Here is a 24,860-nt window from a genome sequence, read left to right on the forward strand (position 1 = left end):
TTCTTTGGGCCTTTTTCCAGCTTTTATTGACAGACGGCAGTAAGAGAGAGACAGGAAAGTGGGAAGGATCTGCAGCAAAGGACCATGGGCTGGATTTGAACCCATGACCACTTCATCAGTGACTATAGCCCCTGTTTATGAGTCACCCACTCAATCTGTTGAGCTACCAGGGCACCGACTTGCAGGTTTTTTGAAGACATTTTTCAGTTTTAACCAGAATATAGTTGCTCCAGGTCACATGACCGATGGCCCATTAACAACCGGGACTCACATACCTCCACGTGGGATTGTTCTGAAATCAGGTGTAGGTCCACCAACAAGAAGCAATCTAGATGATGGAGCTGCCAGATTACACAACAAAGGATGTTAATCAGCCAAGTCAGGAGTGACTCAAGATGTTCATGATGGCAAAACTTTCTGGGGAGTGATCTAATCACTGCGTTATAGGTGCATGATAAATGGTGTCAAAGACCACCTCCTCTGTTTAGAGATAGCTGTTCCAGTTTGACATAGATGGTTTTCTTCACTCCTCTCTCAATCCATCTGTCCTCTCTGTCCAAAATATGGACATTACTGTCGTCAAAGGAATGTCCTTCATCCTTCAGATGAAGGTGAACTACTCAGTCTTGTCCTGAGAAGCTTCTCTCCTGTGTTGAGCCATGCACTTGTGAGGCTGTTGTTTAGTTACGACTCGTCTTTACCTGTCCTACATGTTATATCACATTTTATCATTTACCATCATGTCAGGTTGTGTGTAGATGGTGTGTTACATCGACTATGTTCCAAATATTTGGTTATTTTTCTATATGATCTCTAAATATTTTATAAATTGTCATTAAGCCAATAATAAGAACTGTTATGCAAATATGTTCTGTCTTACAGCAGAACTTGCTTTGTCCTTTCAGCCCTTAAACTCATTAATTAAACCACAAAATCTTGGAAAACCATGTTTCTGCATGACAAGACTAGACCCGCTACCACTCATGGCACCTTTTTCCTCCTTCTTTCTCTTGTTAAGCTATTACTGTCAAGATTGCACACTGGGTTAGTTAATTAACGCAGCCCTTACTTTTGTTATATGCAGGGATGCAAAGACAAGTGTGGTGGAAAAAGAGAGCTACCAGGAGTTGGAATAAAAAATGCGACAAAGGCCTGAATAAACAGGTATGCTGTTAAATAAGTAGTAAATTCTATTACTCAGATCTTTTATATTACTTCATACTAGATCATTAACAGAAAGACAAATGTTAAGTTGTAAATTGTTTATTTTTTAGGGTTAGAGATGGTAACAAGTTCAAATGTACATGGAGTTCAATAATATTCTCAATGTCAAACAATGTCATCTCTAAAACAAAGCTCAGACTGCCTGAATCACTCACACTCACACCTCATTTCTTTGATAGACAGAGTGCACCTAGCACATCCTTTCTGTTCGATCTTTTTTTTTTTGGTTGGGTAGCAGGAACATGTGCTGATTTCACCTTAACTGTGGCTTTTAGCTCGAGCTACAACCACCTCTAGCTGCCTGCCTCCAGCTGCTGCACAACAACAGTATCTTTTTCATCACGATAATTTTGCAAACCAATGCATAGTTAATACTGCTGCCACAACAGCAGGATGTTTATCTAATTGTATAAAACTGCTCTGTAATTCTGCATGTCTACATTTCTTGTATTATAAAATGTGCAACTTATTTAACTAACAATGTTTTGCCTTAAGACAAGACCTGCAGATAAGCTCATCCAAAGATGCTGTGACTTAGTTTAATGTTCGTCAGTGCCAATGTGTGTCAATGGATCGTCGTTGCCATTTGCAAGAAGTTAACGTTGAATCCTCTTCAAATGTTGTTGCTATACAGACAGCTTAATGAATAAGATCAGTTCATTTGTTTTACCAGTGAAGCTGTTGAGACATGGAGTACAGTTACATTTGCTTACAGGACAAATGTCAAAACCATGGAAAAGCATCTTTACCTCAATGATCTCACCTCCAAATGCACGTGAAGGATGAAGGAGAGTGTTTTTCACCTGTGACGTTACAAAGTGTTGCAGTGATTTGACAGTCTCAACAGGTGCTGACAGGTGAGTAGAATTTTATTTTCACTGACTTCTATCAGCACAACAGAAAGAGCTTTCATGATAGCATAGAATTGACTCCTGACAAGGTCTTGAATTTATGGCATCCCACTGTCAAAGAAGAACTCTTCACACAAGTCACTCAAATTATCTAGCGTTATATTTAACGAACTGCATTCACAGTATAGGAAATTGGAGACAGTGGTGCTCCGTTAAATACTTGTATTTCTTAAACATTATCAAACAGTAATACTTAAAATGTAAACACTCATGAGTTCTACATTGTAGAAAACTGATCCCTAAAAGACTGGTACTCAGTAGACAAATATTAAACCTTCATGGATGTTTAAAAAAAAAGAACATCAACAGTGGAATAATTAAAACAACCTGCTAACACAGGAAGAATACCTGAACTATTATCACAAGAGGGGCACACCACACAACCCTGCTAACAAAGCAGTTGTGTTTTCAAAAAAATACGGCGCTTCAACAACTAGCCAGCAGGTACCTGAGCGCACTCAGTGAAAGACCACCTCAGTCATCATTCTGTCATTTCAATGGGAATGAAAAGTCTCTCAGAGTCTCTCTTCCTCTCGAAGTCTGCGGCTCAGTTTGTCCAGAACAATGCTGAGCTCCATGTTCTTGTTCAGCTTCAAGTAGAAGTCCTTCCTGATTGGATGAATAGTCAGCCAGTCAGCAGCCACTTCTGCCAGCAGACGGATGTGTTTCTCCATTTCACCTGTTGATTCGAGAGGATCAATCAGTTACATTGTGAACAAAATCCTCCTACAAATGAATGCTTTTTCTACTTGCCCAAATAGACATGAAGCAGTAACAAATACTATTAAAAGATTTTAAAGAGGTTGACTATCCGTGCACATTTATTTCTCCTTTTCTGTTTGCACCAACCTGTGCTGAGAGTAGATCTGTAGCTGGCTACCATCCTGTTACAGGCCACTTCCATTATTAAAGCAGCTTTTTTCTCTGCAACAAATACATTGCGGAGAATCCTTGCCAGCTCCCCGAGCCGTGACATCATCAATAGGCGCTCCTCCTGGATAGGATTTCGAGTCATGACTGCCTGGAGCTTCTGGGCCTCCTTTGCCCGAATCTTAAAAAAAAAACAACAAAAAAAAAACCCAACAATATGATAAATCACAATATGGTGTGCTCATCATTTTCTTATGGCACAATCAAGTCCATGTTGCCCAACCCAGCACCAGTGACTCCCCACTTAAAGAACCCTGTCCCTGGTGTACCTACCCTGTCCAGCAGCGACTGGGACACCCCTTTCAGAGCAACTGGGACCTGAGCTGCAGGAGCATTTGATGGATTTGATATCTGAATGGCTGCTGGTTGCTGTGGAAGCTTTGGCTCATTACTCTCTGTAGCTTTGTCTTCTGTCTTCAGAGCCAGCGAAACCAGAGCCTTCTCCATCTGCAGACAGTAAAAGAGAAATTCTATATAATTTCGAAAGAGCAATGATGACAGTGCTTATATTGGATTAATATGCTGAATAAACATTGCTTAGAAATGATACATTTGGCAAACAAAAAAAATACAATGAGAAGATTTTGCTGATACCTGAACCTCTGAGTGTTAATGGGAGAGAAACTGACAATTGTGGCATACGTTTGTCTGTCTGTTAGCAACATTTCTCCAAAACGGACTAACGGATTTGAATGAAATTTTCAGGGAAGGTCAGAAATGACACAAAGACCAAATGATTACATTTTGGCAGTGATGCGGCTTATAGTATGGATCCATGGATTTGTTAAAGATGTCTGCATCATTGCGAGATAGTGGCACGCCGTCACTGTAAATATGACAACAAGTGAACGCTGCCTGCTGACGATCACAAGATTGCAATCCTACTACAAATCCACTGCTGCGGCCTTATCCGTCGGAAATTATACAACGACTGAGCAGCCTTGGAGGAGTACTGCCTTCTCTGAATGCTTTTCTTGTTTCTTCCTTTATTACAATGATACTGATATTGTCCAATAAATCTGACAACAATTTCAGAATTACTTCCAAGAAACCACTTTAAAACTGATACAGCACCTTGGGTGTGATAAAAGAGCAGGCCTTGTCTAGCACCTCCTGAGCCGTGACCAGTTTGTCGGTGTGAGGAACCTGAGGCAGTGGGCTCGTCTGGACAGCTGGCACAGTGTCCACATTAAAGCGAGGGTGCCAGCGAGTCAGTTTGTCTTCTGGAACAGAAACTGGAGGAACCAGTGAGGACAGGAAGGCCTGCAAACAGACAGGTGGTATAAAATGAATTTGAAAGATTTCTCTGCAACAAAACACTTTTCAGTGGACACAACCATGTCAGCTTATACCACATAAGGATTTTTATTTTAAAATTTGGGAGTGTGCTGTTTTTGAAGGTACTTAGTAGCATAAATACTAACTTTGTGGTGGTGTTTGACAATGGAAATCAGGTTTTGGTGGAAGATCTGTTTTCTCTCCAGGAGACGCGAGGCTGAGAGTACATGTTCGGCTTCATTCTGACCTGAAAAGACAGTGGACACAATATTAATGGACATGCAATCATTTTCACAGTTTATGAATATTCCATTTAGAAAAAAAGTGGTTAATAAAAGGTGAACTGATACTAAATGTTTACAGAAGTTTAAGTGTAGTATTTTGAACAGAAGAAATTACATCTTTAAAAAAAAAAAACGAGAAGTGTGTTCTAACCGGAGGGAATGATTGGCTCCACAGTGAGCTGGTAACTGCCCTTCTTTATGCTGCTGTTGAACGATGGGATGTTCTTCTCCTGTCTGAACGAATACGCCTCAGGGAACACAGTCTTTATCTGACCCATGTGACTCTCCTCAAACCGCCTCAAATAGGACATAAAAAAAACAGACAATTATTAGCATCTGCAGCGTGACAGTCAGTCCCAAACTCCAGGATTTTATTAAAATGCAGAAAAAGCTAAATGTGTTCTACAAGTGATGACAAATAAGATACAAAAATAAAATTTTCTGCTGGGAAACTTTGGGTCCTGGCATTAATGTGGCTGTTACTTCGATGCTTACCACCCACTAATGTTGCAATGCTCTACAATTCTACAGTTTCATTTAGTAGACATTTTTACCCAAAGTGACGAACATTTGAGAGTAGATACAACACAAGCAAGGATCTAGCCAGGAGAAAACAACCTGGATAAGAGCCATAAAACAAGTTGAAATGTGATTATAGGTGTCTACAGGCAGTGCAGACATAATAGGATTTATTTTATTTTTTGTAGTCTGTCAAGTGCAAAGGTGTTCAATGAAGAGCTGGGTTTTTAGTCTTTTCTTAAAGACCAAGCAGTTCTGCAGATCGAACAGAGTGGACATATTGTGCAGTATGGAATGAACAGACATTACTGACTAGATAAGTTGATTAACAGCAATAACAACACTTTTGTGGTGTCTGCAGTTATTGCATGGGAGTACAATCAAGGCTCAAGTGTAAACCCATTCCAGCAACCAAAACCTGCATCATGTTTTGTTTCGAAAGTAGACATTATTCTCAACCAGGAAAATCAAATAGGATCATATGATTGCATTTCATTCAAGCATTATTTGTCTCATGTCAACTCATGTCGCCCACCACCTACTTATGCATCATGTCCTGAACTCCTTGCTTGATCTTGGTGAAAGTGGGCGTCTCACGGCGGTTGTGCAGCATGGCCACCACAGTGTCCATACTCCTGAACATCTCAGCCAGCAACTTGTATTGGTAAGGCAGTGAGAGGCCTGGGAGGGCACCCTGGGCTAGGGTGTGGTACCGCTGATATGCTGGTTGTTCAGTGCTGGACAATAGAGAGAAATAAACTTTTTAATTGGATTGAATAAACAGGATCTCATGTTAGGAAAAAAGCACAGAAAGTTTCTGGTTCTGTGAACATATGAATGAGCTCACCTGTCCTGAGTTTGTGTCTCAGTCTGTTTTCCCTCTTGAGTCTCTCTCTCTTCCCTCCTCCTCTGAGCTTTAGCTGCAAGCTCTTTGGCATGCGCTACAGTTAACTTGAGAGCCTTGGTATCAGAGGTGGGGGAAGTGGCGGTCTTGTGAACAGGGGGGGTAGTATCATTAGGTGCTACACAAGCTGAAGAGGAAGCTGTGGAAACTGAGGCCAAGGAAGAAGAACTGGTGCTTTCCTTTGCAACTTTCCTGATCCTCTGGAGGCGAGACTTGAGAGAGGCAAGATCCTCTTTACACAGAGCCTGTTAATTAAAATTATTAGGCCATCAATATGTTGACATTTCACAGCCACTTCAGACATATCTCAGTGTCACAGAGTTGCATCATATGTTCAAAATGTTGCTAATGCTGGCTTGTATTTTGTATTTTCTGTAGAACTGTATACCCTGCCCTGCAGTGTTACCTTCTTGGTTTGTCCTGCAGGGTTCTCCTCTTGACTCCTCTGCAGAGAGCTATCTGGTCGTAGCTTAGCTTGGTTTTCAGCAGTCTGTCCACTAATGGAGATGGATGGAGCCAAGGGCTGCAGGATCGTCTCACTGGGAACGAGGTGGAGTCCAGCCTGGAGAGGCACGTCAGAATAGATTTACCTCAAACTTAATTGTCAGGAGTTTTTCTACATTCACAAAGTGACCCTGCTGGAAGCCAAAACCTGTGTTTTATTGTTGCCATTTTGTTAGAAAGCAGACAAGCATTGAAAAACAAACAAAGTCTGGGGAAAACACAGGTGCACTTAGTGCCCTTTTCGAATGCTCAGAGTCTTGTTATGGCCAGGTAATTTACATTCACACACACAAAAAAGCAACGGTATACTCGGTGACTGCAGTGTGTAACCCTACAAATAGAAGGGCTATGTGAGGCATGCGACTAAAGCCTTGATTATACTCTCTAGCAAAATTGCACAGGGACAGATATGGAAAGCACAGTCATATAATTGTTGTTATAATGGGTGTAGGACTACATAAAGTCACTAATATCTCAAAACCTGTAAGATCATGAAGGTTTGCATGACGTACATTTCATTAACCCATCAAGTCCAAAATGTGTGTCTGCACAATGACTGCAGCAAATATGTACTCTGCACATCCAAACTACTGCCAAGAATACACACAATATGCAGCTACTGACCTACAATGCATTAATAACAGACTCTAACAAGAAAAGATAATAGCTGTGTGCCTGCAGCTGCCTACAGAAGGGAAATGTGATGGACAGCTGGCCTATGGTCAGCCTATGGCTTCACATAGTCATAAACTGTTGCAAAGAGCAATCATATGGCCAGTTATAAAACTGCAATTCTGTTAAACTTTTGACACCCTTCTGTACCTACATTAGGATACAAACAAACAAAGCTGCTAGGTTCAACAGTTGCAAGGAATCTGGATTAGTGGAGAGTCTGTATCTGTGAGCAGGCTGCAAGTATTTGGACCAACACTATCTGTACAACTAAACTCTATAGTAGAGGTAGACCGATATATCGGCCGGCCAATATTTTGGGCCGATATATGGACTTCTTTCAATATCGGCCATAAGCCGATATTTACAAATAAAAAGCCGATTTGTGATCAGGCACCCGTACGGGCAGCTGCCGCGACCGCTTTTCCCTTAGAAGGACCCCCGGCACTCAGAGAGCGGAGCAAGTGAGCCAGGCAACAACAAGCCTAACCCTAGCCACTTTCAGGTTACTTTTTAATTGTATTTTTTGTAACTTAAAGTATTTTTTTTATGTTATTGTACTTTTTCACTTTTTGTGTTCAATAAATGTTAGAGTTCTACTAGTGTATTTAATTTGTAATATATACATGTATATACTTTTAGTGTTTAATTGCCTTTTGTAATCGTAAAAAAAAAGGATATCGGCCTTAAAAATCGGCTTTAGATATCGGCCATCGGCGGAAAATTTTTAAAAAAATCTGTATCGGCATCGGCCGTTGAAAAATCCCATATCGGTCGACCTCTACTCTATAGCATGTCAGAAAAAGATCTAGCATGTTCCAATGCATAGCATGTCAAATGTAGTATGCTGCACAGTGGCTCAGTGGTTAGCACCGTCAGCTCGCCTAGAAGATAACCGATTTGTGTCCCGGCTTTGGCCTGGGATCTTTCTGCATGGAGTTTGTTTGTTCTCTCTGGATTTCTCCAGATTCTCCGGCTTCCTCCCACAGTTCAAAAACGTGTTCAGGTTAATTGGTAAGTGTAAATTGTCTGTAGGTGTGAATGTGAGTGTGCTTGTTTGTCTCTGCTGGGGTAGACCCCAGCCCACCATAACCCTAATGAGGATTAAGTGGTGTATAGATAATGGATGCATGGATGGAACGCTGCCTATAATGCACGGTAACTCTGGAAGTCTCTTTGGCTACTCTTGGCCCAGATCAAACCTGAGCTGACCTTGTGTGTCTTTACTTGAAGGTGGCGCACACACATAGATGCCTCAGTGGTAACAGGAGCTGATGTTCATTTTGTTGCTTCCAGTTGTTAGTAGGAGTCTTTACTTGGAGTTTATTAAATATGTGTAGCATCAAACGGGAGAATGAAAATTAATGTCTCTGAAGTAAAAGAGGTGCAACTTTGATGCACACAGCTTAACACATCTATCCACTATTTACACACCACTTAATCCACATTAGGGTTGCGAGGAGGCTGGAGTCTATCCCAGCTGATTGAGGGTGGAGGCAGAGGACACCCTGGACAGGTCACCAGTCTATCACAGGGATACATATAGAGGCAAACAATCACACACATTCACACCTATGGACAATTTAATTAAATTAACCTCAGCATGTTTTTGGACTGTGGGAGGAAGCCAGAGTACCTGGAGAAAACCACGCACGCATAGAGAGAACATGCAAACTCCACGCAGAAAGATCCCAGGCTCAGGCTGGGATGTGAACCGGGGATCTTCTAGCTGTGAAGCAACAGTGCTAACCACCGAGCCACCGTGAAGCCCAACTTAACACAACACAGCTATAAGTTTATTAATTACTTAGAATTATAAATTATCCCTAACATGATGTTTTTTCTATCACTGCAGCATTTTTGCATCAGTCTCAAATTCAATGCACTACAGAATCACTAAAGTAACAAGACAAATTATGGCAAAGGTTAGCTCAGCAATGGCTATCATGAAAATACACGTTCCTGCTCCATAAATTTTTGTATCTTGATAAATTATCACACAACATTATGCAGGTATCAACATTAAAATCAGAAATGTGTAGATATTCTATGGTAAAATGTTCCCCTCAAATAAATCACAGCCTGTCAACTGTATCTGTATTCATCTGTGCATATCAGATGATTAGTGTCTTTAAAATGTAAAACTTTTAAATAAGAAAACCAAAGTATATCAGCAGTTTGGAAAGTATACATTTTTAAGATGCATGCTGTAGCAACACAGTTATAGGATAAATGTATTTGACTCTTAGAGAATTGCTTTCAAAGCATATAGTTACTCTGGATGGCATTACATTGGCCTCCAGTACTACTGTGAGGAACCTCGGTGTTATCTTTGACCAGGACATGTCCTTTAACTCACACATAAAACAAATCTGTAGGACTTCCTTTTTCCACCTGAGAAATATTGTGAAAATCAGGAACATCCTGTCTCAGAGTGATGCAGAAAAACTAGTCCATGCATTTGTTACTTCTAGGCTTGACTACTGTAATTCCTTATTATCAGGTTGTCCCAATAGCTCTCTGAAATATCTACAGCTGATCCAAAACGCTGCAGCCAGAGTACTGACGGGAGTTAGCAAGAGAGATCATATTTCTCCTATACTGGTTTCTCTTCATTGGCTTCCTGTTAAATCTAGACTAGAATTCAAAATCCTTCTTCTGACATATAAAGCTCTTAACAACCAATCTCCATCATATCTTAAAGACCTGATAGTACGATATTATCCTAGCAGAACTCTTCGCTCTCAGACTGCAGGCTTACTTGTTGTTCCTAGAATCTCTAAAAGTAGAATGGGAGGCAGAGCCTTCAGTTATCAGGCTCCTCTCCTGTGGAACCAGCTCCCAGTTTGGGTTCGGGAGGCGGACACCCTCTCTATTTTTAAGAGCAGGCTTAAAACCTTCCTTTTTGACAAAGCTTATAGTTAGGGCTGACTGGGGGACCCTGACGGGGTCAGCTGGTCATTTGCAAAACTGACTTCCCCCCTTGACATCCTTTAGTTTGCTCCTAGTTCTGCTGCTATAGGCCTAGGCTGCTGGGGAACCTCTCTGGATGCACTGAGCCCTTCTCTAACTACTTAGTATTTACTATATATACCATTATTGCATTACACTCACTCTGTTTCTCCCTGTGTCCTTTCTCCGAGTGTCCCTGGTCCCAGAGCTGGATGCTTCAGATGTGTGGTTGTTCTCCCACCAATTGGCCTAATCTCCATCTGTGGGATGCTGCTGCTGACCTTCCTCCAGCCCACTGCTTCCAGCCGCCCATTTCCACCAATCTACTCTGCATTGCCCTTCCTATATTTGATTTGCTCATCTACATATTTTTGAATTTACCACCAGCTATATATGTAGTATATTTAATGCCAGAGCCATACACCATAGCAGTAAACTATAATCAGTTTCCATGTTAGTTGTACTTTGCATGTATCATTTGTCTTATCATGCATGTATTAAACTGTGTGTTTTATGGTCCTTGTGTCCCCCCCCACCTCTCGATCTCTATCCCTCTACCTCTATCTCTAACCCTCTACCTGTAACCCTCTACCTCTACCTCTTCTGTCCCTCTCAACCCGCCCGGCCAGCAGGCAGATGGGTCCGCCCACATAAGAGCCGGGTTCTGCTCAAGGTTTTTTTCCCTGTTAAAAGGGTGTTTTCCTTGCCACTGTCGCCTTTTGGCTTGCTCTGGGTGTCAGACATATGGGTTCTGTAAAGCGTCTCGAGACAATTTGACTGTAATTGGTGCTATATAAATAAAATTGAATAATGTGGTAGAATACCTGCAAAAAACACCTTATAGTTTTAGCAGTATATACTTTTCAGAACTTTAAAGTAGGCTGATTGGTAAATGTAAAAAAATATTTACCTAGGTTCTACAAAGCTCTACTGTCAAGTGACTCACACTTATATGAAAGTGCAGCTAGAAATGATAATTAATGGTTGTTTCATGCCCTTCCTGCGTTTTGTCTGCCAGAACTTTAAGTTCTTGTAAATTCAGTTGCTGTGATGAAGTGTGAGAAGATGTCCAAATTTGTTTCAGTAAAATGTAAGTGAATCCCTACTATGGTTAAGTAAGGTTATTCTTCTTCGGGTTAATATTTACATCATCACTGTGTGAGCGCTAAGTAATGATACCTTAGGTGTTATTCAGTTACAGATGATTATATTATAGTAATCACCATTAATTAGGTTGGTCAGTAGACAGGCTTGCAGCTTACAAAGGATAAAAGTAAGTTCTGTGTTAAAGCCACAGACAACACATTAATCAGGCGCTGAGTATTTAAGATTTCCTAATTTCCATACTGACATCGTTTCCAGCTAGCACAATAGAATTTGAGACAATCAGCTGTGTCTTTTGTTTTGGTCTGCCACCCCACCCCCACATTTCCAGTGTCCCCATCTTGCCACCTCTATGAAAAGTTTCTGATCTGCTCCTTGCTGTAGAGGAAACTCTAGGTCATTGAAAGACTTGTAATTTAAAAGGGCTGCTGCTGGATTTTGGAGGTTTTTGATTACCACACAGCAATGAAGTTCAAGAAAAACATGCGATATGTCCGCCTACTGTTCGTGGCACAATAGTCACACTACTACATACAGGCCGGTCAATAATCAGCTGAGTACCCACCAGTTTGGAACCGCATGGAGCTGAGAAAAGCAAATGTGAATAGAAAACATTTCTCTCAAAGATCGAGGTCAAAAGCTCACTGATTTGAACAGAACTGAATCATCATTACCTGTGCTGTCTCTTCGGGCAGGATGAGTTTCTTCCTTGCAGACCTTTTCTGTCCTTTGTCCGAAACACTGGTTGTAGTTTGTCCCGCAGCCTCCGTCTGTCGTCTCTTCTTGGCCGCGCTGTGCCCGCTGGTGACCGCTGCCTCGGCTTGAAGCGCCGCATCAGCCGACGTCCGCTTCGGTGTCCGAGGACTGCAGGGATGTTGTTTTGCGGTGTTGCTAGCAGCAGATTGGCCGTCGTTCAGCCTCACTACCTCGTCGATAACTCGGACAAACTCCTCACGGACAGAAGACGGGCACAGAAAAGCGTCTTTGTTTTTAGAGGACTTTGATCTCGTGCTGGTCCGAGAGGCTCCGCAGTGCTGCGGGGCTGACTTGGCCGGAGCGACGGTGCCTTTCTTGCTATGAGGAAAGAAATCAGTAACCCGAGCCTGAGACATGTTGCTCCGGGACACACACGCAAAACGGGCAAAGCGAAAAACTGCACGGTTGTTCTATGAAATCAGGAAGGTAAAGATAAGGTCCATCAACAAACACTGCGGAAATATTCGCTCCTCACAGGAAGAAGAATTTTCGCGCGGAATCAACCAGGCCACGCCTCGTCCGGTCTATGTCCACAATAGGATGGGAGGTGCTAAAATAAAGAACAGAGAAGGATACCGGCCTTAAGAAGACTGAAAGAACAAAACTGAAATATTTGTAATTGTGGTTTGTTTATGAAACTTCGCTGTTCTTTTTTTATCTAAGAATAATTTGTAGAGTAAAAATTTGTTCATTTGTAAAAAAAAAGAATATAAAGAGGGAGGAAGTGACGTCGAACCAGAGAAACTTATTTAAATACAATGTCGTTCAACAACGCTGTTCGAGTATCACCATAGGCATCACTTACAGCCGTCCAATACAGTTCGTGAGGGAAACTGAAGGATATAATGTTCTTTTTGTGTTGTTCTTTAATGTTTTTTTAAAAGTCTTTTTTTCGTCTGCTGTTAGGATTTATTATTTTTTAAAGGCACTGCTAGCCTAACACTGAAATTGGTATCACATCTGAGTATTACAATATTGATATTAATAACCATTTATTGTGCAATTAATGCATGGGTTGTGCTTGATCTTTCAAGGGAGAGATATGCATTCAGGTATTAACCCTAGCTGTTCGCACACACACACAAACCACAACATGGAGTGGTTCTACACATACACATTCCAAAGACACACAGAGGTTTTGCTATGCCTCATGGTATACTCCTATTCCCTTATAAGGTAACAGCAAGCTGCACTGAAACTGTTTATTTAAGGTGGGAAACCATCACAATCTTCCTATGGGACACCACCAGTAGCTGCATCACATCACAGCTAACAAAGGAGAAGAAATGACAGGTAGAGCGCGGGAAGTGTTGGAAAGGAGGGTTCTTTTCACAGGGGGCAACTCTTGGAGAATGGATGGATCATGTGCCAAGAGATATGGACATATCTGTGCACCAACCATAGGGAGAACTGAGTCTAAACCATGGTTCATCCCCACCTCTTAGCCATTCATTTCAATATTTGAATTATATGTATATGTCAAATGGCCAATCACATTGCTCCATATAGAAGAAAATGTTATGTTCATATTCAGATTTCATCCTTTTCTGGGAAGCTGTTCCAAACAGAAGAGGTCCTTGTACAAGATTGTTTGAGACACTCATATTAGAAAATAAACAGCTTAATTTGAGAGAAGTAGTTTGTCTTCTGTCTCAAATAACGAACACACGATCCTACACTGCCAAACTTCTGGTTCACACTCCAGGCTGATAGATGGCAGTAGAAGATGAAAGCTAAAAGGAACAGTTACAGTAGTTTCACACATTAAATTAAATAAAAGCTAATAAATACATTTGTTACAAGCATGGTGATTTCTTCGATCAATCATGTTTGTATGGTGATACTGACTCATTCTTCTCTCACTGTCCCAGAGTAAGAGAGCCCAAAATACCAATGCCATTTACCAAACGGCTTCAAATGTTTCTATCTGGTGACATAAAAAAGAGACGTGACCCCTGGAAAATACTGTCATTTAAACCTGATGTCAAGAAGACATGAACCATTTTCTGCAGATTGAGACCTGACTTTCCATATATACGATTCTATTAAATACATCGGCCTCTGGTGCTGAAAATCTGATATCAAATGTTGATGCCATTATATTTTAATAGACCTGGTCTAGTTTTCACTTAAGTTCCTAAGTTGCTTTTCTCAGTATTGCTGTCATTCTCTGCTGGTATAATAACTCTTGATTGAAATTTGAGGAATGAAAAGTAAAGAAAGGATTTACTATTTTTAACAATTACAATCGGGTATCATGCTACATATCATGGTCAATGGCACAGAGACAAAGCTCCTCTGATTTTGTTCACTAACAACAAACTATCATTAAGAGATTGCTTTTTTAAAAAATCTGCCCTTAGTTATTTCCTTTTTTTAAACACCACTGAGTTTTTCGAGTATTGAGTCCATCCTATCTGTATACAGGCCAAATGACGTTCTCATTGAAAAGAGTTTATATTTTCAGAGTTCATCCATTTGTTATCTATACAGTGATTAATCCTCATTAGGGTCGTGGAGGAGCTGGAGTCTATCCCAGCTGACTTAGGGTGAAGGCAGGGGACACCCTGGACAGGTAACAGTCTATCACAGGGCTACACATAGAGACAAACAATCACACTCACATTTACACCTACGAACAATTTAGAATCACCAACTAACCTCAGCATGTTTTTGGACTGTGGGAGGAAGCTGGAGAACTCAGAGAAAACCCACGCATGCACAATGAGAACATGCAAACTCCATACAGCAAGAGTCCTGGGTCAAGGTGCGATGCAAACCTAGCTGCAAGGCGACAGTGCTAATCACCGAGCCACTGTGCAGCCGTTTTTAGAGTTCATATTAGATTTTATTGAGTAACTAACTGATAAAATAAGAATATGAAACATCCATATATGCTAAACTTTACAATCACAACAATCAGTCATCTGGCTTAGTAGACATATATCTTTATTACCCACAAGGAGACAAGCCTACTTCTATAATAAAACAGAAATAGCTTCGCTTCAGTGAGTATTTTTACATTTGGATTTTCTCTATTTTGATCATATCTTGTTCTGTCACAGTAAAATCCTTTTACACTGGGGCTTTCTTTGGAGCTGGTTGCTGTTTGGGCTGTCCAAAAATATGCTGAGGTTAACTAATAATTCTAAAATTGTCCATAGGTGTGAATGTGAGTGTCTGTGTGAATGTGAGTGTCTCTATAGTGTACCGCTGTTATAGACAGGTGACCCCCTAAGTCAGCTGGGATAGGCTCCATTAGTAATGGTAATTAAGTTAGTAGTAAACTTAATGAAGATTAAGTGTTGTGTAGATGGATGGTTGTTGTGCAGCAGAGGGGGCTGTTGACTCACATGTGTTCTGGATCAGGTGGTACAGGCTTGTGGCTTCTAAAAAGACCTGGATGTGTATCTGATTAATTGTTCTGGTCATGTCACAAATACCAGCCTGAACACATGTTAAACACTTGCCAGTCAAAACATGTGGAATTATTTTTCTATGCATTTCTTTTTACTTTATTTGATTGATCTGACTTATTTGAGACAGTACAGTATCATAAAAGCAAAAAACAAGACAATAAAACACTTACAATTACCAAAACAACTTTGTAATGAAACACACAGTGTAGAGCATTACTGTAGAGTCACACAGTGTTGACTGAGGTGAAAGTTAGTCCCATATTAGCTGCAGGGAGGCGACTAGCAGCTCAGTGGAGAATAGCTCCTCTATGAACGCCCCTAAGACTCACTTGCTGTGAATCACATTTTCCACCTACAACAGAGCAGCTTCAGACTGGGCCCCTCCGAAGGAACAAATGCTACCAGAGCCTCCTGCCTCGGTAGCTGCCCTCAAACGCGTTGATCTGCTGCTTGACACTGACCTTTCAGCTGGAAACACACACAAGATCAATACAGGAGAGCAACTGGAAGCTTTTCTCTCAACTTGGACATCCACTTAAGTTTTTTTTTTTTTTTTTTTTTTTTGCTGTGTGTGTGTGTGTGTGTGTGTGTGTGTGTGTGTGTGTGTTTTTTCATGGGAGATCATGAGCACATTTTGGATTAATGGCCTGTTTATTCCATTGTCACGTGTCATCAGTGAACTCTGATGGAGCAGTTTATTAACACAGCGAACACCAATCTGTGGTAGTTCTCGATAGATCGTCGTTGATTATCGGGGGAAGTATTGATCAGCGCTGACATGGATCTTCAGGTGGTGGTCTGGCTGTTCTACTGCTGTCTGCTGCCCTCCACGCTACTAACGGGTAACTCGCTCATTATTGTTAAACAAAAAGAACTGTTGAAAAAGTTTCATAAAGTTTCACAACTGTACTCGTTTCCTCTCCACTGAGGCGGACAGTGAAACTCGTAACACACTGGGTGGTAACTGCTGGAGCAGTGAGACACAGGACCGTAAAACTCCCGCAGTCCTCCTCTATTTCTGGTGTCTGGTAATTAATGTGACTGCAAACGATACTTCTGATTCCGCACAAGTAGGACATAGGATCTGAAGAAAGTCACAGGTTAAGCTCACATAAAAATCTCAGTCCTTTTGGAACAGTTGGTGTCGGTTTCTCTTCCCGTGGTGGTGAAATCCGATAATGTAAACTGCTGCAGCTGTGTAAAAATGTCTCCAAAGCAGCGATCACTGCTTTTAACAGCTTTATGTTATATTTTTGTTGTTGTTGTTGTTTAACATGCTGGATGAGGAATGACTTCAGTAAGTCTGGTTAGTTTGGTTCTTTTCTACCAACTGTGCGCATGAGCTGACAGGCTGAGACATTCTGAACGTATGAGTAATGTCAGACAACTTTGTGCCTGCGAATATTAACACATTTCCCTTCACCACTTATGTTACCATGTGGCCACTGCAGGATCTTCTCGTTGGTCTCTTGTGGTTTGCTGATAATGCTGGTAACACCGAGCTGTCATCCTGTCAGTGGTTTTCTATGCCCTTCAGTTGTCTGTGCATTTCTCAACCTGATGCTTAAATAGTTTCCCACTTGAAGATCATAATTTTAGTCAAGGTAATAACAGGATCCATCGTGCTCCTCTCAAGATCTGCCTTTTCCATTTGAAGTGGGAGCTCCTCATCTTTGAGTGATTCATACATACATTTACAGCATACTTAAAGGTGCAGGCATGCTGAGATTTGATCCATCCATCAGGTCAAGAACTGACTTGGTGTTGTGTCTGTGAAGCTTTCCATGGGTTTTAATGGCGGTTTGGAAAGTATAGATTTTGTAGAATGCAGGCTGTAGTACCACAGTTATAAGTTAAAGCGTTGAATGTCTGGTAAAGTCTATTAGTATAGACTTTTCAGAACCTTAAGGTAGCCTGATTGGTAAATGTAAAAAAGCCTTAACTAGATTCTACTGGGAGCTTGTGCCAGACTATATGAAATTCCAATTAGAAATGATAAGTAGCGCCTGTTTTATGTCCTTCCCGCAGTTTGCCTGCCAGATATAAACTTTAAGTTCTTGTACACTCACTTTCTGTGATGAAGTGTGACAAGATGTCCAAATTTTGACATCCCTGGATGCTATCCCTAACCCTTGTGTAAAATGTAAGTGAATCTTTACTATGGTTAAGTATGGTTAAGATTGAAATTGTCACAGTGTGAGCACTAAGTAATGATTAGAGATGGGATTTATGGCTCTTTGAAGGGAGCCGGATCTTGAGGACCTTTTTAAGAGTCATTCAGAAGACTGGCTTGTTGTTATATTCATTTATTTTTTTATGAGTCAACCCGGGGTAACTCGTTTTTATCAAGGAAACAGTCACTGGTAGCAGCTATAAGATACGATATGCATCAGAATAATTCAAACTTACACATCCCACCAATATGTACTCTATTGGTGGGTGGCATCTTACACTACCTGATGTGGAGGCATGCTGTGCACAACTCAGACTTGGAGATGTCATTAGTCATTCATGGGAAGGCAGCATAGACAACTCAGACTCATGGGGCACACAGGTGACACGTGAAAAAAGCGTGGCCAATTTGCACATACGAACAGCTCGTAACTGCGAACTGGTTCTCATCGTTCACTTAAAAGAGACATTGAAACGACTGACTCGTTCATGAATGTCATCTCTAATAATGATACCATATATATTATTCAAGTGCAGATGATTGTTCTATAATCACCACTGATCTGGCTCGCCAGTAGACAGGCTTACAGCTTACAAAAGTAAGTAAAAGTAAGTCCTGTGTTAAATCCACAGACAGCTGACTAACCCACCAATACAGTGGTCAGTACTAAATCACAGGTAGTCAGGCACACATGCATGTACAGATCACTCACCCTATCAACACTAACTTGCACTCCTTTCCATTAATCTAATGACTTAATATTTTGTTGGCTTTATGTTTGTTTGAGCACCCTGGTCACTTTTTTTAAAAATCAAATCTGTAACAGAGCTCTTTCCATATCCCTTTCAACACGGCGCAAGTCCAAACTACTTAATTACCTCTAAATATAAACTATCCACGATGTGAAGAAAGGATCATTCTGGGTCAGGATGTAATGGCAACTCAGACTGTATGCTTTTCTTAACACACTGTCAACAGTTTACAAGCTGCAGTTAATTAATTAGTTGCATAGCAGACATCATCATAGGTACAAAGAATGATGAGGCTAATAGTTGTTTTCATAGTTTGATAAGCTTGCTATTAGTTTAGATTTAGTCTTTTGTTTATTATTGTGTGATTATCAATCATGCAACATTTGATGTACTGTTCACTCTCATGTGAATGACAAGTATCGCAAGCATGCTGTGGTTCTGTACATCTTTGTGGTAGGTATGTTTGAATGAAGTCAAAAGGAATATGTTAATGTCAAAGTGACCTGTTTCTCAATGACAGATTGATGTCACTTTAAGAGATTAATGAAGCAGCAATATTACGCATAGAATGTTTATAAAGGGCTGTACTGTAGGGAGCATATTAGTGAGGTTTTTGTTATGAACAATTCCATATTTTATGTTTTTATGTGGATGATAGCGAGAGAGAGAGCGAGACAGAGAAATCAAAGAAGGAAGGAGTCCGCTGACAGGATGTCACATGTAACTACTTGAATGTTTGGTTCTTTCAGCACTTTACATTATTATGTTGAGTCAAAGGAAGTGAAAGATGCCAACATGTTGCCACAGGCACACGTTTCCATTACTTAAGAAGACATTATATTAACTTAAAATCATTTCCTCCTTAAGCCACACAACTGCTTGCTTAATCCTCACCTACCTTGATCTTAACCCAGGAATTTGACACCCCACCCATTTAACAGTTGAATGATTTTAGGGAAGCAGGTCCCCACAATGTAACACACAGACACACACATGCACGCAAAACACACACACACACACACACACACACACACACACACACACACACACACACACACACACACACACACACACACACACACACAGCAGCTGTTAAAGCAGTCCAATAAAATGAAATAAAGTCGTCCCTTAGTGCAGTGCTCTGTGACTTGTACTGCTCTTATCACTTATTTGAAATTCAGTGTGGATTAGTGTATTCTTTTTAAACTAATGCTTGTGACACTGTCATCTCGAAACTGCATTGGCTGTTCATATACATGACTGTTACATTTGAATTAGATGTCATAAACTCAGTTATGGCTTTTGCAAGCATTGAGCACACCTATCAGTCCATTAAATTTCCATACCACTCATCATACATTTGCAAAAAGTACATGTTACCCATACACAGATGCAGCTTCAGTGGTTATGTTTCCAAACTTGCTTATAACCAGATAACTGTGAACTGGACTTTTACAATGGCATGACATCTTCAATGTGGTGATTTAAAATATGAACAATGAATACATCATACATCTCACTTAAATGTCTGCTATATGGGAGGTTAGCACCGTGAACTTTGGAGACTTTGGGTGACTTGGGCTTAAGAGCAAAGGCTTTGTTTCCTAGGTTGACAAAAGCCCAGAATGGTTAAATTGGTGATTTGTTTGCTGTCTAGTGGTGTGACCACTTGTGTTAGTTGCCTCGATAGATTTACAGGCAAATTAGAGGAAAAATATAATAGGTTAAAAAAGAAACCTGTCAATTGTAATTACAGCTTTATTTCAAAGTTGAGATTGATGAATGGAGCAGCTGAATAGAGGAGACATCTAGTGATCTGCTAAAACTGAAGCTGTTTAGGTTGAAATCCTTGTTTAAAAGACATTTCAGTAACTATGTATTCAGCATGTAACGTTTACAGGGTCTCTTGGAAATACTTCTTTGAAAAAGCAGTAAGAAAGCATTTTGTCCTCAAAGTGAAAGTATTAAAAGCAGGAAAAATAGGCAAGCATAAGGATTTGAGCGAGTTTGATGAGGGCCAAATTGTGTTGGCTAGACAACTGGGTCAGAGCATCTCCAAAACTGCAGCTCTGGTGGGGTGTTCCCAGTCTGCAGTGGTCAGTAGCTATCAAAAGTGGTCCAAGGATGGAACAGTGGTGAACCGGTGACAGGGTCATGGGTGACCAAGGCTCATTGATGCATGTGGCCCATGTGGTTCGATCCAACAGATGAGCTGCTGCTGCTCAAATTGCTGAAGAAGTTAATGCTGGTACTGATAGGAAGGTGTCAGAATACACAGTGCATTGCAGTTTGTTGCGTATGGGGCTGCATAGCTGCAGGACCAGTCAGGGCGACCATGCTGATCCCTGTGCACCACCAAAAATACCAACAGTGGACACATGAGCATCAGAACTGGACCACGGAGCAACCGAAGAAGGTGGCCTGGTCTGATGAATCACGTTTTCTTTTACATCACGTGGGTGACCGAGTGCGTGTGCGTCACTTACCTGGGTAACACATAGCACCAGGATGCACTATAGGAAGAAGACAAGCCGGTGGAGGCAGTGTGTTGGTTTGGACAATGTTCTGCTGGGAAACCTTGGGTCCTGCCATCCATGTGGATGTTACATTGACACGTACAACCTACCTAAGCTTGTTGCAGACCATGTGCACCCTTTCATGGAAACGGTATTCCCTGATGGCTGTAGCCTCTTTCAGCAGAATAATGCACCATGCCACAAAGCAAAAATAGTTCAGGAATGGTTTGAAGAGCACAACACTGAGTTTGATGTGATGACTTAGCCAGGTCTCAATCCAATCGAGCATCTGTGGGACATGCTAGACAAACAAGTCTGATCCATGGAGGTCCCACTTTGCAGCTTCCAAAACTTACAGGATCTGCTGTGAACATCTTGCCAGATACCACAGCACACCTTCAGAGGTCTAGTGGAGTCCATGTCTTGACAGATCAGGACTGTTTTGGCAGCAAAAGGAGGACCAACACAATATTAATCAGGTGGTCATGATGATATGCTTGATCGGTGTATATTAGAGTGGTATTGAATAGATCTAAATGGCATCATACATTGGATTGGTATTAGTGCTGACATTCAATGAAAAAGATACATCAGATATCAAGTCCCAGATGGCCATTCTGCATCAAATCCTGTTTCTTAGTCATGGACGTTTTAGAACATCTTCATAAGGCTTGTAGATCAACCCAAATAAAATGTATTCAAGCTTCAGGAAAAGCTGGTGTAGGAACATCTCCAATTCTTGTTAGCAAATAAAGTGTAGTTGCTGCTTCAGTTGATTTTCCACATTTTGTTCTCAGTAAAATAATTGTGAACAAAAACACAAAAATAGCACTGCTTCCGTCATGTACCCTGTGTTTCTTCCAGACTTAGAGTGGATATGTATCTCTCATATCAGTACACAAACTGAACACAAAAATGACCATGTTTGAGAAAGGGGCATTGTGTATGAGTGCTACTAAGTCAGTGAGCCAGTGAGTCAGATCCATTGTGCACTATGGCAGTGCCAGAGCAGTTTAACAAGACTTCACGGCTTAGTGAGAAATACATAGAGTATGTGTGAGCTGTGCGGCATCTGAGAGTATGCCAGAGGGAGGAGGGCAGATGAATGCTGCGATCTGGTCATCAGTATTTGGCCTTTTATCTTGAAACCATCAGGATAATGGGCAGCAGCTTTCTAAAAATGTTAAACTCTCCATCCTTTTCTAGATTTTGCAGATATGTCAGATTTTCCTAAGTGCAGTTTCTTTGTTTTAATTTAAAAGACATGCTGTTGCATTTTCGAGCCAAGATGCGGCATGTTTGGAGAACTTGGCACCAGAACAGCATCTCCTCCAGCACTCTTACTGGCTTGTCCTTATTAGATCATTAACTCCTGGAATATTTGACCACAAAGGCAATTGTAGATGCCGTTTAAACACACGCAAGCCAAAATAAAAATTATGTAAGTTAGTTATGCTCTACAAGGGAAAAGGTGAACATTCAAAGTGAGAGGGTTTCTTGGTAGTTATTTAATGCATTGAAGCAGCAAATCTCTGTAGCAAGCACAAACCTCCTTTGGTAAAGAATAGGTTTCAAACCACTACTGACACACTGGCTACATAGTTTCACAGCTGAGAGTCCCCACAATATTGGAAAAGAGCAGACAGGATTGTTTAAAGCTATCAAAGAGGATGGCTCTGACATTTATAATGCATTGATGCCAACTCTACACAATGGGCAAACTTGAAAAGATGTTCCCACTTCAGATGTTTGGACATATCATTAGCTGACTAATGTGCTTTAGCACTGAAGCAAGTTTTTAACATTTTGTCTGAATATACCAATATACAATAATAATCATCCTTCTATTCATTATCTATACACCACTTATTCCTCATTAAGGTCGTGGGGGTGTTGGACTCTATCCCAGGTGAAGGCAGGGACACCCTGGACAGGTCACTAGTCTACCACAGGGCTACACATAGAGATCAACAAGTGCTCTCACACTCACACAAGCATGTTTTTGGACTGTGGGAGGAAGCCAGAGTACCCGGAGGAAACTCACACATGCATAGAACATGAGCATGAACATGCAAACTCAATGCAGAAAGATCGCAGGCCCAGGCCGGGACATGAACCAGGTGTCGTCTATCTGTGAGATGGCAGTGCTAACTACCGAGCCACTGTGCAACCCGCAATAATAATCATGTAATACTCAAATTTATTTTTGTGAGCGACTTATCTATCTATCTATCTATCTATCTATCTATCTATCTATCTATCTATCTATCATCTGTCAGGCTGGCTGCTGCCAGGCCGAGTTAGTGCCCTCCCCTCTCCTTCCTCCTGCCGGTTAGGGCAGCCCAGCAGCGGAGAGGAGGGAACAGGTGTTCCCCATCAGCCACAATCAGCAGCTCAGTGGGTGAAACGGATCAGCCTCCTCCAGCTCACTATGAAACCGGACACAACCCAGCTCTCATTGTGGGAGCGTAAAATGGAAAACGAAAGATGGAAAAAGAAGGAACGTCGTATTGCTGCTGGACCCACCCGTTCCTGCCGTGTGTGCTGTAAGCACTGGACCCTGGACCCTGGACTCTCCGAGCTGAGGAGACACTCACCTGTGCTGCTCCTAACCCTGGCTGCCTCAGCTGTGAGCCAGTTCGAGTATTCCCCGTGTACTTCGTGAGTTAGCTGTCTTGCCTTAGTTTTAGCTCGTTTAAGAAACACTGTGTGTGAAAAGATTTTAGTTGTAATTACCTCTCGCTGTCATTAGAAGGAGAGCCTCGTGTTTTAGTTAATATTCTTGAGATGGACTTTTCTCGCCTGCGAGTAGGAGATACAGTTTTGTTCTCTTTACAGTTCCGCCCGGCCCTTAGGTGCCGCTGGAGGATTCAGAGCCTAGTGTGCTCTACTTTCAGTTTATTGTTTATCTTGATTTCTGTTGTTGTCCCTGAGGACATTGCTTAATAAAGCAGAGTTACACCTTATTACTGACTGTCCATTTCCTGCGCCTGAGCTCACATTGAACAAACGTGACAGTACGCTCCCACCAATCATGAGCTCAGCAGGAAAATGGAAAGGTTGGAGCCAGCCGGAAATGAACCCAGGAGGCTCAAAGGCTGGCTCTGCCCCTTCAAAAAATCCTCTGGACATTTTTTTCTCCTGTGAGGAGAACTTTCAATATTACACCCACCTTTTTGAATTATGGTGCGAGTGGAAGAAGGCTCGGGATCGGGATCACCGAGACATGACTGTGTCTCGAGGTCGCAGGGCAGCCTCCCAGATGCCCTGGTTAATGGGCCACCTACCAGCCCACATCCTGAAGTTTTTGAACTCTCCCTTGCGGTTTGTTACCCTTCCTGCCTCAGCCGCGTACCCCGATTGCCCCCAGCCCACTAGTTTCCACTCTAACGCCAAATCCGCCCCACGAAGTGTCAGGATTGGAGCTCTGAGTCTCCAGTCGAGCAGTAATGATGAACATACCCCGTTACCCGATTACCCCGCATATCCTGATTCCCCTAGCCCCCTGGACGATGCAAGTCTCCTTTCGATGGGACCCGTCTCGTTTTTAAGACCAGCCCTGGTCGAAATCGGGGTTCCCGACACCGGAGTCCCCAGTCACCTCCCATCTCCATCTCCTCTAAGGACCTGTGCTCTTTCCTGCTCGATAGAGCACTTGGACTAGATAATTTCCACCCCAGCCAGATAAGTTCCCCACCGGAACCCGGACCCCAGTACCCTGACGAGCCACCCTCCAGAAGGTCTTCTAGAAGGAAGAGAGGTTCCCGGAGGCCCCAGACCTCCTGCCCCCGCCGCCGAGCGCCGCCGAGGTCCTGCCGCCGCCGAGCGCCGCCGAGGTCCTGCCGCCGCCGCCGCCGCGCGCCGCCGCGCGCCGCCGCGCGCCGCCGCGCGCCGCCGCGCGCCGCCGCGCGCCGCCGCGCGCCGCCGAGGTCCTGCTGCCGCCGCCGCCGAGCGCCGCCGAG

General features: G+C 42.1%; 2 protein-coding genes across 3 annotated transcripts in view; one reads left to right on the forward strand and one right to left on the reverse strand.

Moving 5' to 3' along the window:
• Positions 1–1,247: 1,247 nt before the first annotated feature.
• Positions 1,248–12,539, reverse strand: cdt1 (chromatin licensing and DNA replication factor 1). The gene is made up of 10 exons (XM_023262815.3): positions 11,957–12,539; positions 6,457–6,612; positions 5,994–6,295; positions 5,689–5,883; positions 4,779–4,924; positions 4,490–4,590; positions 4,140–4,328; positions 3,339–3,512; positions 2,985–3,186; positions 1,248–2,814 (listed from the first exon to the last, which is right to left on the reverse strand). Exons 1-10 carry the CDS (start codon positions 12,392–12,394, stop codon positions 2,651–2,653), a joined length of 2,067 nt encoding a protein of 688 aa, XP_023118583.2. The 5' UTR covers positions 12,395–12,539; the 3' UTR covers positions 1,248–2,650.
• Positions 12,540–15,776: 3,237 nt separating this feature from the next.
• piezo1 (piezo-type mechanosensitive ion channel component 1) overlaps positions 15,777–24,860 on the forward strand; it is a 98,471-nt gene continuing 89,387 nt past the window's right edge. The window contains exon 1 of one of the 2 annotated variants that reach the window (XM_035944723.2): positions 15,777–16,299. In XM_035944723.2, coding sequence (XP_035800616.2) covers positions 16,236–16,299 — 64 coding nt within the window. In that variant the 5' untranslated portion in view covers positions 15,777–16,235. The remainder of the gene's footprint in view (positions 16,300–24,860) is intronic. The other variant, XM_023262809.3, reaches the window with a different exon arrangement.

Source organism: Amphiprion ocellaris, chromosome 16 (assembly GCF_022539595.1).
Source record: "Amphiprion ocellaris isolate individual 3 ecotype Okinawa chromosome 16, ASM2253959v1, whole genome shotgun sequence".
In the NCBI taxonomy this organism is placed as follows: Eukaryota; Metazoa; Chordata; class Actinopteri; family Pomacentridae; genus Amphiprion; species Amphiprion ocellaris.

Bases quoted from the DNA above. Each gene is read 5' to 3' on its own strand.
- cdt1 (XM_023262815.3), bottom strand. From the start codon at position 12,394: ATGTCTCAGGCTCGGGTTACTGATTTCTTTCCTCATAGCAAGAAAGGC. The intron at 4,591-4,778 runs GTTAGAACACAC...CTGTCTTTTCAG, and splicing joins GGAGCCAATCATTCCCTCCG to GTCAGAATGAAGCCGAACAT. The intron at 3,513-4,139 runs GTGCTGTATCAG...TACTGTCTGCAG, and splicing joins GCTCTTTTATCACACCCAAG to ATGGAGAAGGCTCTGGTTTC.